The following is a 17,556-nucleotide window of genomic DNA, read 5'->3' as shown; positions in this document are numbered from 1 at the left end:
ACCCAGAATTGGGAAAGTCAATCGCACACCCTCTTCAAAAGAAACACAACTCAAAATAATACGTTTGTCAGAAAATGCGAAAAACTATTTCTTAGCGCATGATAATCATATGGGCTAGGGCGACTTTACCCCAACAAATTAAACCAAAAATTTGCCCCCACTTTTGCTGAAGGATAGATAAAGGCTCTGTGTACATTTTTAGCGCCTAATCTCATAAATACAAAATTTTGAGTTGTGACTCTTTTAAAGACGGTGTGCGATATGCTGCCGCTGAACAGTGTTGCCAGAAAATTTTGGTTACAAATTTTTCTAGTGATGAAAAAATCTTGAAAAAAAACATAAAAAGCTTGCTGAAACCAGAAAAAAATAACTTTTTCTCTAGAAATATCTTAATTGAAGGTTTTATAACCTTAAAACTTAAATTTTATTTTATTTGTTATACAAAACGGCAACACATATTATTTAAAAAAAAAATACACAGTTCATAAATATATACAATTTTACTTGACTAGTTCACAAAACGTACCATATCCCATGAACCAAAAATACAAGATCACGCAAGAACGTGACGCTGTATTTGTAACTGGTTTTGAGAAAAAAATTTGCAACAGTGGGTTCGTGCAGATATGAGGTCGGTGTTATGCAGACAAACTTTTGTTTGCCAAATTAAATGGCGGCTGCTTAGTTTGCTCGGAGGTGGTTATGTCGAGTTTGGCACAGGGTTGCACGTTCATTTCAGATGTACATAACGCGCACAATTAATATATTTTTTATGATATCGTATAGGCAATTAACTGAGCCCTAATCTTTGAAGCTCTTACAGCATAAATTCAGTTCTTTGGCTTTCGGTATCACGGCAATTTTTGTGTATAGCAACAATTGTCTACAATTTTTTTATATGACAACACCGAATTAGCTGCAGTTTGACCAAACAAAATTAGTTTGTTGTGCGAGTCGCCAAACACGCTCTCTCCGAGTTTGCTGCTACAACAATTGCACGCAGTTTGCCAAACAAAATTTCTGCATAACACCGACCTTAGTGATAATTTATGATAATTATCTGTTAAGAAACAAAGCTATTATCTTGTAAAACTTTTTCTGATTATTTATGAAAAATATCATTTTGAAGATAAATGGAATTTCTGGCAACACTGCCGCTGAACCGTTTTGGGAAATTTTTCTCTTTCTTTTATCTTCTTTTCGCCTGAAAAAGCAACACTGTCATGCTGAAGAAGAAGAAGAGGAAGAAGGAGTTTCTTGTGGTCGTTGTCGTTGCTCGACGTACAGAAAAATCTAGCGAAAATTTATAAAATTGCAGTTAAATTGATCAAATTAAAACAAACAAATATAATACTAATAGAATTTATTCCTTAATTGACGTCGGAAAACGGTTAAGGTGTGTTAAAATTGTGGTAGGCAGTGTGTGAACCAATTGTGGAAAAAAATTCGCACAGCGGCGAATTGTAAAGAAGAAACGAACGGAAGAATAAAGGCAATGATCAAAGACGGCGTGAAAATTTTTCAAGAAAATTCGACTGAAAATTTGTTGAGGTTTTTGGGAAATATTTAGATAATATACTTAAAAAGGCCTTTAATTTTGTATGAAATTAGGTGCTCTAATCGTGGAATGTGCAGTACCGTACCGATTAGTAATTTTTTTTTGAGTACGAGTGCTGGGGCTCCGAGTGTCAGCGTTCGCTGCGACGTTGACGTTTGTTTCGACAGCCGTCAATACCGGCTGCGACGTTAGCTGCGACGCCTCGGTCGGATGAGGAAAAATTTTCTGTCTACTGTAGGAAAAGGAAAATCATATTTTGGTTATCAAAGCGAATTTTAAAAATATTTATGATTCGATGAAAGAAAATTATTTTAATTGGTTAAAAAGATTAGTCAGTGAAGTTTTTTTAAATACTATTCCACCAAATAACATTTAATTTAAATTTTAAAGAATTTAATTGTACTAATATTTATATACATATGTTTTTGTTATAAAATCTTCTGCAGGAGCGGCGAGCAACGGAAAGATTAAAAATAGTTAGAGAAGGATAAAAGCAGACGAAACTAAGAGCTGATAACCTAACTAAGTTTAAGTGGAGGAGGTATAGAGTGTGAAGCAGAAAATCGAAAGACTGAAGGAAGCTGATTTAAGCCAGGTGGAGGTGCGCTAATTAACAGCGCTGTACCACAATTGTAGAAGGATATTTTCAGGGAAGAGCCTACGCTTAGAACTTCTATTTGCCTAATTTTGGACTGTTTATTTCTACATAATTCAATCAAATTCATTCAACAACTTGCACTTGCCGCAATTTATAAAATTGCATCGTGTTAATTCTTGAAAGGCAGAGAATACGGAAACAAAATGGATGATTTAATGGTTGAAGTCAGGCTCGACAATGGCGCCTATTATAAGGTAAGATTTATTGAAAATAACTTGAATTCTTTTGTGATAAGCTTCAAATTTGCGCGCGAAGTATATCGCCGAAAAATCGGAACGAGTGGAGTGCGTGATTGCTACAGTGAATTGTTGCGAATGTCTAATTTTAATTGTTTTATTAATAAATCAGTGCTGATCGCCTCAACAATGCTAGCTGTGTCCGAGAATGGCTAAAAGTAAATAGTAGTGATATAGCGACGAGTGGTGAATTGTGGCAACGACCATCATCGTGGCGGCATTTCATGTCGTTCATCGATGATGGGAGTTTGCTGCTTCTAACGTGATTATGTTTGGATATGATCGATATAAATTTCGGAATATTGCGTTACCATTATGGGGTATAATTTACCACAACAATAGGGGTTTATATCTGTTCAGGCTATGCCGATTTATGCGTGAGGACCGTTTTAAGCATACACATCTTTAGTAACCGTACTTTTTCAATTTCATTAATACAAAAGCAGCATATACACTCATCAGGCATGTACACCACCCCAATAAATTCAGAGCGTTGGAGGGACAAGTGCTATTTGCATTTCTTTCATTAAGCCCAATATGAGGAGCATGCATAAGTTTCTACTCATTCAGCGGTACGCACGCCTTCCCTTTCATTATTCCTTGCTATTTTCCACTTTCCCACACATACATTTTCGAGTTATTCGCTTCATCTATGCTCGCTGTGGTCATCGCCGTAGTAAATTGTCATTTCTGTCATTCTACTCCACACATTTGCCATACTAGTTCTTGCGCACTCGCTTTGGCTATCTGCTTCGCCGCCTGTTTGCGGCGCGTCTGGGGCTACTTGTACTGCTGACAGTGGCGCTGGCGTGGAAGAACACATTGGGTATGTGGATGTTGTTGGTCGTTTCAGTCTTGCGTATAATGTTTTCTTTCATCAATTGTTCCTCGTTTATTTTCCTCCTCTCCGAGTATCTCTTTGGATTTATCATTGTATCTGTTTTAGCCACAGCCAGTACGAATCTAAAAATGTGCCGGCTGCGAATACCGCCGCCACGACGACTTTACCAATTTCAGCTGCTGCTGCGTCGGAGCTTATTTTTTACTCACTCTGCTTCTTCCTCCTTCCAGTGTTTATATTTGTGCGATTGTTGTGACTTTTGCTTGATGATGCGATGCCAATGAGAATGAAGTGCTTTACTGTTTTTGTTGCTGTTTTGTGTTGTATACAGCGCTAAAGCTCGAAAATATATTCTGGCGAAGAGTAGAAATTGTACACAAATTAACTTATAAAATGGGGGTTCCACCAATTACAATAGCTAGTTTACATTTCTTTATTTTTCTTATCAGTTATGCTTGTAGCTCAATCTGTTAGGGAGTAAGGTATGTTTATATGTACAATGCAACTTTGGCAAAAAGTACCGAATAGTTATTTGTGTTATTCAGCATTTTTATATTACAAATCAACTGATGTGTCAGTGATCAGATGTGTGGGAAATTGCTGCTGTGGTTTTGTGTTTCATCCAAAAAGCAGTATGTATATACTTACTATAAAAATCGAAGGTTTTTTTTTGCAGAAGACCATTGTGACAGCGTCTTATTGTTATCTTAAAAAATAACAACTGTGTTTTTAATGCAACAACAATATAATTTTTCGAGCATAATTTGTGTTTTGCTTCTTTTGGCTTTAGCTTTTGTAAAATAGAGTATGTTGCGTTATTTGGTAAAATGTTATGCCGCGATAAATGCGAGGTTTTCAGTGCTTTTTTTTCTGACATGAACTATTCAATTTCACGAATTGGCGCTCTAACCACCCAAGCGATTTTTGCCTGCTTCAAGCGCAAAAAGTATAGAATAAGTAAACACATACACCTTTTCAGGGTTAAGCAAGAATTGACAATCAGGCTTATCATTTTATATATTTTTTGCCAAAGTTTGTAGAACTTTTTTTTTCCTTGCACAATGGTAAATTTTTGTCCACTCTAGTAGGTTGTGTTAATTTTTTTATTTAAAATCCTATTAAAAAATTCTGAGTTTGTGTCTACTCGACTAGACATAGTACTTGCCCAATAAATAATAGTGCTTTCTGCAGCCCTTGCTCGCGACTATACCTTTGTGCACAAGTGCGCTCGTATGCAAAGTTACGTATTTGGTGTTCTTTTCTTAATTTTAAACAGCATTATATCCTGAAAACCTCATAGTTTAGAATGCTCCTTAGGCTGGTGAGTATGGCTTTAGTGCTGGTATTTGGGATTCTTTTCTTAATTTTAAACAGCATTGGGCCGTATGAATAAAAATTAGTAATTGCTTTTTCTTCAAATTTCAGACCTTTTACTCAATTTATTCAAATAAAATTGAAGTAAAAGGTATGAAATTTCAAGCAAAAGCAATTTCTTAGTTTTTATTCATACGGCCCATTATATCCTGAAAACCTCATAGTTTAGAATGCTCTTTAGGCTGGTGAGTATGGCTTTAGTGCTGGTCCATTTGAAAAACGACTCCAAAACTGTTGAGAGGATGCTGAGGATTAACAAAGCTCGAGTGACGAGTTTGACGAGTTTCCACTCAATGCCAAAATGGAATTGAAAGTACTTTATGCTCTATTCTGTTTAAAAAAAATCTCTAATCTGTTTTTTAATATTTTTTTTTTTAACAAAAATCGAAATTGGTTTAAGACATTTTTATACCCGGGCGCACTTGTGCACAAGGGTATATTAGTATATTAACTTTGTTCACATAACGGTTGTTTGTAACAGCCAAAACAAATCGAGATAGATAAAGACAAATTTATACATAAACGCTCAGAATGAAAAGAGAAATCGATTAAGCCATGTCTGTCTGTCCGTCCGTCCGTATACGCGATAACTCCAGTAAAAATAGAGATATCTCAACGAAATTCGGTAATTTTTTTTTCTAACGGTGGTCGAATGGCATGCAAAGGCAAACCTCCGAGTGTACTTCTGGCATGAAAAAGCTTCTCATAAAAAGTATTTTCTGTTCGGAGGCGGCGTAAAATTGTAAATCCATCCATTTGTATAACAACATCAAGACGCACGTATTTAATCGGAGGAGAAGCTCGGCCAAACACTTGAAAAAAGTGTAAACGCCAAAATATTATATTATAAGCAAACTGCAACTATAAACTACACGTTCCCCTATCCTTTAAAAATACAGAGTACATACAAGCAGTGCACGGACTACGAAAAAATTAATAGTGGTAGATTTCACTTACAAAAAATTGTAAAAGTTGGTAGACTTTTTAAAAGAAATAATATTAGATAGTTTTTACTCATATAGGATAAAATATGGCGAATTCAAAAAATGTGTAAAATTTGTTAGTGTAATTTTTGTTTTTTTATACCTGCTATCACCTTATATGAATTCGCCTTGGGGTGAATGGTATTTTTATATAAAACAACACAAAATCCATTTCACGTCAATAAAATATTAAACACAACCTATACCTATATAGGTGCAATCCCGTATTCCTCGGACTCGGACTAGTAAAACTGTCAAAAAATAAAAATTCGCTCAGAGCGAGAGAGTAACATTGAAAAGTACGGGATCGCTTTCTAGTAAAAAATGGTAACTTCTGTCAACTTCAACATAACCTCCAAATTTTGGTTGTAAATTTTTGCTTAATTTGTATGTAAACACACTCAGCTCAGACATGTAAATAACCAAAAATACTTTCAAATTCATTAGAATCCACTTAAACAAGTAATTAAATACTTTTCAACATGAATTAGCAGAGTGCACTTTTCTTTTGTTTACAATTTGGTTGCCAAACACACTACAGCTGATCATTTGACACATTTACCAGAATTTACCAGCAAAAAATTCTCGGACTAAAACTGGTAACTTCTGACAGAGAGAGAACCGTATTTACTCTCAATAGTCAGAGAACCGAGTACGGGATCGATTTCCAGTAAAATCTGACTGATTCTGACTAGTCCGGACTCGTACGGGATCGCAACTAGTTTCTAATCAAAATGAAATGTCAGTTTGATTTCTCAATGTGCCGTACTTTCCTGGATTTTTGTGTATGCGAACAGCAAAACCTGAAAGTTTTTGATAGTTATCAAAAACTATCAATACGCGAATGCACCTTATGTGTGAGACAATTTTTTAAAGTCATCGATAACTATTATTTTAAGACTTATATAATAAAAGTATTTTCATAATAATTATCAGCGAGACTAATATTTTTAAGTCTTCTAAGACTTTATTTTGAGACTTATATTATAAAAGTCTGAAAAGAAAATAATTTTTCGGCTTGGTTCCGCACTAACCCGCGGTATCCAAAAGAGAGTAGCCAGCGTTCCCTACGCCAAAAATCAGGGTAATAGAGATCGAAAACTTTAACTTATTTTTTGGATTGCCTTTCATTTTAATGCCCGCAACAACAGACTTTCTCGGAGCAGAAATTGACAAAGCCAAAAGTTTTAAGCCTCCTCCGAACGGCAAATGGTTGTAATGGAAAGCTTTTTTCGTGGCAGAAATACATTCGGAGGTTTACCTTTACTTACCTCCTTGGGGCGACCCTTATTTGAAAAAAAAAACGTTTTTGGACGTTGCTCGGACCCGGTATCGAACCTTGGACCTACCGAGTGGTAGTGCGCACCTCGTAACAACTCGCCCATGGCGCTATAGCTTTTTTAATTCTCATTATATCAAGAGTTTTATCTAACATATGCTTGACAAAAGTTGGAAAAATCAAACAAATGCCACTGTTTATGTTTTTCTTGATAGCTGAAATTAGCTATCTCATTGCTATTTTTTCTCAGCTTCTGCTCCATTAAGAAATGCTTACTAGCTGAATCTAGAGCCTGTTATTTTTTTGCGTTCCTCACGCTCCTGGCCCTTTTGATACGTTGGAAAGAGTATTTATTTTACGGTCAAATTACACTTGCCACCCTTGGCCCGTGTTGTATGTAAAGTTAGTAACAAAAAAACTACTTTCTACTGAGTTGACGTTGCAAACTCTCCATAAATAACTATCAGCCTCATTGCGTAAGTCGTAAATTAGGCTGAATTGTACGACTCGACAACATTAGCATTGTCTACTGTCGTGCTGAAATAAGTAAACGACGAAAATTGTCGAAAACTATGCAGTGCTGCCAAGTTTTTCCGTTTTAATACACTAGTCGAGTGGAAATTTTAGGCAATGGCGCTAAATTTTCGATACGATTCGACTCTCGAAAAACGACTTGCATTCGGCACGACTCTCGCAATGAGGCTGTATGTCTACATGATGTCGAAGGCGAAGAGTTGTTAATTTTAAGCGTTACTCGATCTAAACGAATCAATGTATGAATGTATTTGTTTGACCATATTCAAAAGGAACTAGATTTGCATGATTTGTTTACACTCTTTTAAGTGCTATATGCTCCAAAAATTATTATAAAATTTCCACTAGTTTATACTCAATCATCTAAGCAAGTTGCTCTCTTTTAAGGGCATGGTGACAGCTGTATGCGACGATGGCGTTTTCGTGGAGGTTGATGGGTAAGTTTCCAAGAAAACTTAAATATTGCAATATATGTATAAACATTTATGTGCTAATTTTTTTTTATGTTCTCCGTTGACCTGCATTGTTTTGTAGAGTTTTATCTTTTTTTAGTAAAAAAGCAAATGTGCAAAAGGCCCCATTTGAAATTGGTTTAAATAAGTTTTTTTTTTTCAGATACCACTTAATACCAAAATTAAAAGTCATACACTAATAAATACGAGTTTTATTTATTTCCATAGTTTGCATCTTTTGTCGAATTTCAAGTTAGTTAAATGGGACCTTTAATGCTATTTATAATACATTAGGGGTAAACTCGATCCGTGGCATGGTGCATAGATAGCATAAGCATTTATTTAAATGGCATGATTGTATAATTTTGTTGTTGTTTCATGTCTTCAAACAGTATGCACCGGATCGAGAATACTCCTATTATCTACCGCTAATCACAGAATATGTGCCCAAAAGTGCAACAGTCTTAAGTACTCTTATTGTAGATGAACATATCTATTTATATGTATGTACATACGATATGTACGTTCGTATAAGTATCACTAGAATGCATTGAAACGTCACAGAATGTGTAGTACGGACAAGAATAGAATTTTTTTACTATAACTAAAAATAGGCGCGGTCCTTCTCAATTGTCTTGTATCGTTTATTGATTACCACAAGTTTTGGAAGTGAAAAGCGCACCGCGCACGGTGCTCAAGGCGATGTTGTTATTTCTGCAGTAAAATTTCCTTTTAATAGCCTACGCCATGCGTAATATGTCGAACTGGTAATTGTCACAGAATTGCATTAAAAATATGTACATACTTTTATATATCCCGTCCGCGATGTGGCTATTGACGCATTCAAGTCTCATGTCACTTGACCCATTTTGAAAATATGCATTTATATACATACATATGTGCATATGGGAATTCTCTATTTTTTCAAAATTTTCATTAAATATTTCCGGATGAAAATTTGTGTCGCTGCCATTACGGTCAGGGGCCGTCGCCACCCCCTTCAACCCCGATGCAAGCCAGCATTTTGTTTGCGCATTCTGTGCTGTTTGCTCAGAGCGTAGCAGCATGCGATCATTTCTGTTGGCATACTGCCAAGAGTCGCCAAATCAGCATACATATCTTCCACTTCTTGTACACAATGTTTTTTCTATCAATTTACTGTTCGCGATGTTGTTCTCTGTTGTTTTTTTTTTTTTTTTTTTGGTAGCACATTGTTGGTCACCACATTCCCCTGTACTATCTCTGCTTACGCGCGCCGTTCTTTCAGCCTTTCAACTGACTGTCTTCGCGAAGTGGCAGCTATCAATGCAGATTAATTTCGGAACTATACAAAACACCTGTCCAAAATTTATAATTCATTTGGACGTGAATAGCTCAGACAAGTTGAAGGAGGATCGCACACACTTGGTGCTGGTGGCGGTGGTAGTGGTTATTTATTAAAATGTCATCACAGCAGACTGTGTGCGCTTGCAGGCACAGAAGTGCTTTTGATTCATTTTTCTTTTATTGCTATTTAAAATCACCCTTCTAATTGCCTGAGACTATCACTTAACGCTTTAGTTTATGTATTTTTATTTTTAAGACATTTCTAATTCTCTTTTTTATTTCTTCTATGCTTTCGTCACCCTCGGGTTCATCATTGGGCGTTGAATATACAGCTGCCCCGAGGTACAAAAATATCCTTTCTCAAATGTGCGTTTCCCGCCAGAAGAGAACGAGAATCCGCCCACTTTTGAGGAAGGTATGGAAGTGGAAGTGTTCACCCGTTCGACGGAGCGTGAATCATGTGGCTGGTGGATTGCTTCCATAAAAATGATTAAGGCTGACATCTGCGCTGTTGCGTATATTGGCTTCGAAACACCGTACACCGAAATCTGTGAATTGAAGCGTTTACGCGTCAAAAATCAAAATCCGCCATTGACGTCCAAGTCGTTCTATCAGTTCTCGATACCCGTACCAGAGGAATTGCGACAGGAGTGAGTTATTGTTGCTGTTGTTATCGTTCATTATCATTAACGTTTTTTTCAAATAATTAAACATAATTGGTTTTTTGGGTATTTTCTCTTCTATCGAATGATGTTTTTGCAGAGCGCAAAAGGATGGTATTCACAAGGAATTTCAGCGTACAATAGGTGCTGGCGTGTGTGTTTACAATCGTGACTTGGATAGTCTGATTGTGATTTCCAAATGGGAATACACTCAGAAACGTGCTAGCATGCTGAAGGATATGCATTTTCGCAATTTGGCACAGAAGGTTTGCAACTGTATGAAATATTTAATTGAAATAATAAAATCGATATTTTACAGGTAATGCTGCTAAAACGAACTGAGGAAGCTGCGCGCCAATTGGAATCCACTAAACTGCTTAATCGTGGGTGAGTTTATAGAACTTTTATGTGACATATATTATGTGAATATGTATAAAATCTGGATACGTTGTTTTTAATATTGAAGCAGTAATATCAGGTGGAGGTGACAAGCAATTGGCGTGTTTTTACCTCGCTTTTATTAGCTTGCGATGTAATAATGTAATAATGATGCGCCTAAAAGATGCAGCAATTTCCGCTTAATTTTTCGCTTAAATTTCCATTCACAGGTCTATTCCATGAACGAAAGACACAAGATCACGCGCGAACGAAAGAAAGAAAAAAGTGATTTTCTATGATTTTTTCTCTACGCCATCTTTGTTGTAAGAAGTAAACAACGAAGAGAACGAAGAAAACCGCGTAATTGTTGAAAGCATGAATAATCATTTTTATTATACAAATTCTTCTATAAATCATGTCGTTGTGCTGAATTAATCTTTACCTTTGTGTACATACGTTGTCACAAGCGAAAATGCAGAAAATTCCAGTAAAAAGCCACAACCAAATTGTAAGCAACGAACAGATGTAAACAAACGGCTAGTGTCAAAATCGTCCAACTGTTTTCCTAAATGCGATTATAACGGGCTACTGGCTTGATGGCGTGATCTTGTAGTTTTGGTACATGGATCTATTTCGTACGTTACCGAAGATTTTGTGACCGGAAAATTTTATTACCAAAAATTTTACCACTTGTCACCGCGATTCTAGGTACGGTCAGTTAAATATTCAGCAATTCAGCTATGATGATTTGTGGAAATTCCTGCATTGCATATCTCACGGGGCAATATTTTGTTACTAGCTTATGAGATGGTAACCAAATTTACCTTTAATTACCGGTTTCAAAATTTATGTTACCAGCGAATGAAAATTCCAAAGATTGATATCACGTGTTATTCTATTCGTTATACATACGGTGACCATCCGTCCTGTATTATACGGGACAGTCCTCTTTTTTGACCGATTGTCTTAGTAATTTATTTATTTAAACGGGGCGCCAAATGTTCTGTATTTTTTTTATGTCCTGTATTTGTCCGGTATTCGGTGTTTCGACGCCTTAACAGCTCATTAAAATGTCATACCTATGAACGAGTTTTAAGTTATGTTGGTATATGATCGTAATTTTCTCCATAAACAGTTAATATCGTCGCTCGAATAAAGAAACAGTGTAAATGCCACATACACTATTATTCGATAATTGCACCATTGGATAGACAATCCTTTAATCTATTATAAAAATCTTTACTTTTCTTAAATATCTCTTTGGCTCACTAATTTATTCCCGAAAAACGAAATTGTATTTGTATGGTTTGTAATGGTTTATAAAAACTTCCAATTCGTTTTTCTCAAAACTATACTTTTCATGTTACACTATTTCACTATTCCAGCGACGATATTTTCTAATGTGAGTGCCTGCGATTCGCATCGAAGGAATACATACAGTGACGAAAATAGAAATTAGGACCCGACATTTTAATAAGTTTCGGCTTTTTTTCCCAAATTTATTTAATGTTTATTATAGCTGCATTTTTTTTGTAAGCGAGCAACTCTTTTGGAAGCTGGCAACCCTGTTGGTAGCTGGCAAGAAAAATGTGATTAGTTTAATGGGATTTAGATACAAAAACCAATTTAAATGAGTAATTTTGCCAGGTATTTGCGTAATATATATACTTGTTTAAAATATAAGTCTCGTATGTAAGGAAACAAAAATTTCAATCTCCATTTTCCCATTAACAATTCACAATAGAGTAGTTTTTCACTTAACAACATTACCCTTCAGGTCGCGTATTTTTTAACCGACCTGGCTGAACTCTGATGAATAGCTAGTTTGTGTTGTTAGATACTTTGCGTCTATTACGTAATTTAAGCGAGTGTTTTTTTTTTGTAGCTCAGTTGCAAAAGAATGCACCTTATTCATTTTATGAAAGTAAAGCTCTTCTCAAATTTCAAACTTTTTAATTAGAATCTTTAGAAAAATTTGGTTTGCTGTTTTGTGACTCATTAAAATTGAGTATAACAAAATGCGAGTAGAAAGTGCTGCTAATTTTTTTTTTTTTTTAAATGGCCGAATATAATTACTTTGTATGAAAAAATTGCGTAACACCATCAACAAAAAAAAAAAAGCCAAAAATTAAGGGTAAGTCTTAGCGACTTAAAATTACACTTTATTATACTGGAATTTAACGATTTTTTTTTAAATTAAAATTTTTATTAAAATTTCGCGGTGTAAAAACTCGAGAAAATTATCCTATGAATTTGTGAATATACTAAAAGGATACTGTTTCAAGGCTAATACATCTAGGATCATTGAAAAAGGATCTAAGATATGTAAGTGGTTGTGAACAGAATTTCAAAAATTATTTTTGTCCCGTATTCGGCTCTCATAAATAATGCTCACCGTAGTTATTCATAATAGTTTTAAAATCAATTGAATTTAAGACTAAAAAGATTAAAATAAACTTATACACCTCTATTGCGTGTGTCGACTAATAATAATAATAGATTTGGCGCTTACACATATGTTAGTGTTTGGCCGAGCTTCTCCACCGACTTGTGGCGTGCGCCTTGATTTTGTCACACAAAGCGGAGGGACCTACAGTTTTACGCCGACTACGAACGGCGATGGTATTTTTATGAGAAGCTGTTTTTTATGGCAGAAATACACTCGGAGGCTTTCCATTGCCTGCCGAGGGACGACCGCTGTTAAGAAAAAACCTTTTTTCTATATTTTTTTGCGATGCTGCTTTGACCAGCGCTTGAAGCCAGGTGCTGATGAGTGGAAGCGCGCACTGCTTACCACTACACGACAACGGTCGACTAGTAGTAGATAAACGACTGTTAGGGCCGTTTTCACCATCTCTGGTTAACACTAATCTCCAGTTAAATATCGTTACCGACGTTACTGATTCCATACATATAACGTCGGTAACGATATTTAACTGGAGATAAGTGTTAACCAGAGATGGTGAAAGTGGGCCTTAGTCGATTATCGATTATCCGTGGTATTTTCAAAGTTGCTTTCTCGCTCAATAAGTGAGTGTGAATAGTTTATAGTCGCTAATCCTTCTACAAACAAACACGGCTAATAATTTCTTTCTAAACAATAATAGCTAATAGTAGTATTAAATTGGTTGTAGAATTGTAAAGAATTATAGTTAAAAAAGTTCTTTAAGAATGGAAATTTAAAGCAATTCCCATTATTACTGTCGTCAGGTATGTAACTTGAGAATGGAAATCGCTGCATTTTTTAGAAGCGTCAATATTACATATTACATACCAAGCTAATAAAAGTGAGGTAAAAAAGGGTTGTGCACCGCCACCCTGTTATCTATTGTGCCCTCTACTCTTCACAATTTTTTCTCTAAATCTGAATCCCTCCGAAAGTTCTGAACCGCTTTTCGGCGGTAGGGAGTTAATATGTTCATGTTGCTGCTACATTAAGCCTAGATTTCTCTCATGTCTACTGCATACTCCCATCACACTCAATGTGACTGTGCAGTGATTTGTCATAAGACGTCTTGCAGAACCGCCATTTTGTTTATATAAGATGTGGCGTAGCAAATAGGAGACTAAAAGTGTGTTAAAGTCTAAAGTAATCCTAAATTTTTCGACCGAAACCTTTAAAAGTAAATATTTTCTCCGCATTTTTCTTCCTTTCTGCAACCCCACTGGCGTTGAGTTGCTATCCATAATCGACACTAAATTTCTCCTGCATATTTTTTGTCTCTTACATTTCCTAAACTTGTACTTTCCTTCTTCTATTTATAGTTATACCGATGAATTTCAAGTACGCGAAGATTTGATGGGCTTGGCCATAGGTTCACACGGTGCCAATATACAAGCTGCTCGCCTCTTGGAGGGTGTTACAAATATCGAATTAGAAGAGAAGTCGTGCACCTTCAAAATTACCGGTGAATCAGAGGATGCTGTGCAGCGGGCACGCTCTATGTTGGAGTATGCCGAGGAATTCTTCCAGGTTCCTAGAGAGTTGGTGGGCAAGGTAATTGGCAAAAATGGTCGAATCATACAGGAAATCGTGGATAAAAGTGGAGTATTTCGAATTAAGGTATGCGTTATATATACATATGAATGATTTTTTCGTTTAATTGTTCAATATTTGAAAATTGCATGCGTTGGGATTCGCTCAGATCGCAGGCGATGACGAACAGGATCAGAATATACCACGTGAGCATGGTCATGTACCGTTTGTGTTCATCGGCACCGTTGAAAGTATTTCGAACGCCAAAGTGTTGCTGGAATATCACTTAGGGCACTTGAAGGTAAGTTTGCATATTTGAAGCAAATCAATTGAATTTCCTACTAAAAAATTTGCAATGATTTTAATTTAGGAGGTGGAGCTGCTGCGTCAGGAAAAATTGGAGATCGATCAACAACTGCGAGCAATACAAGAGTCCACAATGGGATCTATGCAAAATTTCCCCGTCACACGGCGATCGGAAAGAGGGTACAGCAGTGACATTGAGTCGGTGCGTTCGGGTCGTGGAGGACCGCGCGGGCGTGGTAGAGGACGAGGTGGTGGTAATGGTGGCAATCAGCGTTATCATCAAGGTAGTAAAGCTTCAGCACATACATATGTAGACATAATAATATAGAGGGAACTTTTTAAATTTTGTAGGTCGTCGGGACGATGATGACTATAATTCCCGCGGTGATCATCGTTACAACGATCGCAGCGCTGGCGGTGGTGGCGGCGGCTATCGTGGCGGAAATGATCGACGAGGCGGTGGTGGTGGTAAGCAAAATGGTAAAATATCAAGTGCCCAACTCAAACACTAGTGTTTGAATTCACATTCTCGATATTTCATTTTTATTTATTGTGGCTCGTGACATTTTTGTCTGGATAATTTAGGACGCAGAGAACAAAATGGCAGGGATCTAGGCAGAGATCATTACCACAATCATAATGCGGATATGCGTGAGGACACGCGTGAATTGAGTAGCGTTGAAAGAGGTGTGTATACTGAAATGTGTTTTGGAAGTGAAACTTCTTTAGCGGCGCTAGTGAATTAAAAGATCGGCACGAACACTTTTAAACCTCTTTATGTATGGGAAGTGCGTCTCTTCTCCTTCTTTTCCTGCCGCCTAATATAATAACTTAATATAAACCTACCATTTCAATCAAGAATACGTGAAATTTTGCAGTATGAAATCAAAGCAAATAAAAGAGTTTCACTTCCGAAGTGTGGCCTAGATGCACTCATGTTATTTTTATATTAATTATTTAGTAGAATAACATGTAATTTGTTTATTTTGTTGTAGCTGAAAGCAATTCGTCATACGAAGGCAGTTCAAGAAGACGCAGAAGGCAAAAGAACAATAACGCTGCTCATAACAGTGAGTATGATGTCGCCAAATTAAACTTTACATACATAAAGGGGATTCGAAGTAAATTGTGTGCCAAAAATTGTAGAAGTTTCTAGATGAAATGTAAATTATTAATTAAAAGAGTTTTCTTCATAATAAGGATGAAAAAGTGTAATATACTTATACATATTATGTATGTATATCATTTTCGAAATTCCGTTAAAAGTTGTAACATTTAGATAGTTTATCAATTAAGGCACACCTCCTTTTGCTTCCAATTGGCATATCCTATTTGCACCTTCGTAGGCAATATTCGTACGATAATCCTTGTTATTCTTATTGCAGCGAATGGTGGGGTTACCAATAACAAATCCCAACAAAACAAACAGCCACAAAACGCAGATAACAACAAAATCAACAGTGGAGGTGGTGGCGGAGGAGCTGGAAGCTCGTCGGAGCGATCCAAACAACAGAGCGTGAACAGCAAAGATGGCAGCAATGTGGCAATTAAGGGTAACCTTGAGAAACCACAACAGCAACAGCAGCAGCAATTACAACAGCAGCAGCAGCAGCAGCAGCAGCAGTTACCACCGCAGCAACAGCCGCTGCAACAACAACAGCAGCAGCCACAACAGTCGCAGCAGCAACAGCAGCAGCCGCATCATCAACAACAGCATCAGCAGTCGAAACCGAGACGCAACAACAAAAACAATAGAAACAATCATGCGGACTCGCTGCAGCCACAGGATAACAACAAGCGGGAGACACTTGTTAATGGAACGTCCTAATGGGCAGTAAAAATGTCTGTGCATACAATAGCCTCAGCCGCGACTGCAACAACAACAGCGACATCAGAATATGTAGTAAAAGCAACAACAACAAACGATGAGGAATTAGGATGCAGCATAACAACTTCGAAGCATTAAATGAATTGAATGAGTTGAAAAAACTAAAACACAAAATAATTAAAAAATAAAATTATTAAAATAAAAACAATAAACAAAACACATTAAAAACAACAAAAAAAAGAAAACAAAAAAGAATACAGCAAGTTGAGAGATTTTTTTAAAAAAATAAAAAAATACATATGAAAAAAAAAAATAATCACATAAAAGAAAACTGAAAATTAAATATATAGAAAATAGTATACTAACTCGATGCAAACGAATTATACACACATACACCCGTAAACATAAACACATAATAATAATCATTTGAGATAAAGCATGAATGCGCGAGCCTGTCACTTTAAAATAGAATGCAAAAAATTTAAAAGCAAAAATCACAGTTTGTACACGGAAGTGCGCACGCAAGTCCAAGGAATGTTAGTAATTTATGTGGAGGCAATAACAGTAACTAACTTAAATACAACTTCAACTTTTACATTTTCTTAATATTATCTTCTATTGCAACAATAGTTACACCAACAATTTTTTTTATATAAAAAATGTGAGAATAATAAGTGCGGTGCGTGCTAACTGTGAGATTTAAAAAATTTAACAACTTCACAGCCAGGCTAATAATTCAGTCATTCACTCCTTATCATCTGTTCATTTTTCACTGTGCCGCCGCATCATCCTCTTTCATCAATTTTGCTTTCGAATATAAGATTTATTTCGCTCGTCCCTCCATTTCTATTTCCACATCTCATTCGTGACTAATCCTTGCCCAAATTTTGCTTACTTACCACTGTAGCGTGTATAATTCGTTGTACAAATAGAAACAAAAATGCAAATATCTTTATTACTTCAATAGTATTTTTTTTAAATTCGATTACCAAAATTTATTATTCGTTTAATTATACTTTCGAACTGTAGTTGTCCGGTTGCAAAATACACGAACAAATGATCCATAGCGCGATTTAAACGTAACAGGAAGCCCTAAAGCTGATACTGATACACTCGCACGCGCATTTGCGAAAATAAAAAACAAAAATCATACCCACCTTTTTTC

At 36.2% G+C, this 17,556-nt stretch overlaps 1 protein-coding gene across 3 annotated transcripts; it reads left to right on the top strand.

Annotated features, from left to right (window-relative positions):
- Window positions 1-1,225: 1,225 nt before the first annotated feature.
- LOC118737743 (synaptic functional regulator FMR1) lies at window positions 1,226-16,572 on the top strand. 3 transcript variants are annotated; one of them, XM_036468474.1, is made up of 13 exons: window positions 1,226-1,396; window positions 2,005-2,410; window positions 7,851-7,900; window positions 9,574-9,891; window positions 10,004-10,169; window positions 10,223-10,290; window positions 14,047-14,344; window positions 14,427-14,558; window positions 14,628-14,847; window positions 14,915-15,043; window positions 15,149-15,250; window positions 15,559-15,633; window positions 15,949-16,572. In XM_036468474.1, the coding sequence occupies exons 2-13, from the start codon at window positions 2,360-2,362 to the stop codon at window positions 16,389-16,391; spliced, it is 2,052 nt and encodes a 683-aa protein (XP_036324367.1). In that variant the 5' UTR covers window positions 1,226-1,396; window positions 2,005-2,359; the 3' UTR covers window positions 16,392-16,572. The 3 variants fall into 3 exon arrangements, with proteins under 3 accessions (XP_036324367.1, XP_036324365.1, XP_036324364.1); XM_036468472.1 differs by having other exon boundaries at window positions 14,409-14,558; window positions 14,915-15,031; XM_036468471.1 differs by having other exon boundaries at window positions 14,409-14,558.
- Window positions 16,573-17,556: the final 984 nt, after the last annotated feature.

The sequence above is a fragment of the Rhagoletis pomonella genome, unplaced genomic scaffold, assembly GCF_013731165.1.
Source record: "Rhagoletis pomonella isolate Grant_MI unplaced genomic scaffold, Rhpom_1.0 Rhpom_scaffold_00004, whole genome shotgun sequence".
In the NCBI taxonomy this organism is placed as follows: domain Eukaryota; kingdom Metazoa; phylum Arthropoda; class Insecta; order Diptera; family Tephritidae; genus Rhagoletis; species Rhagoletis pomonella.
This window is presented reverse-complemented; position numbering and strand designations above follow the sequence as displayed.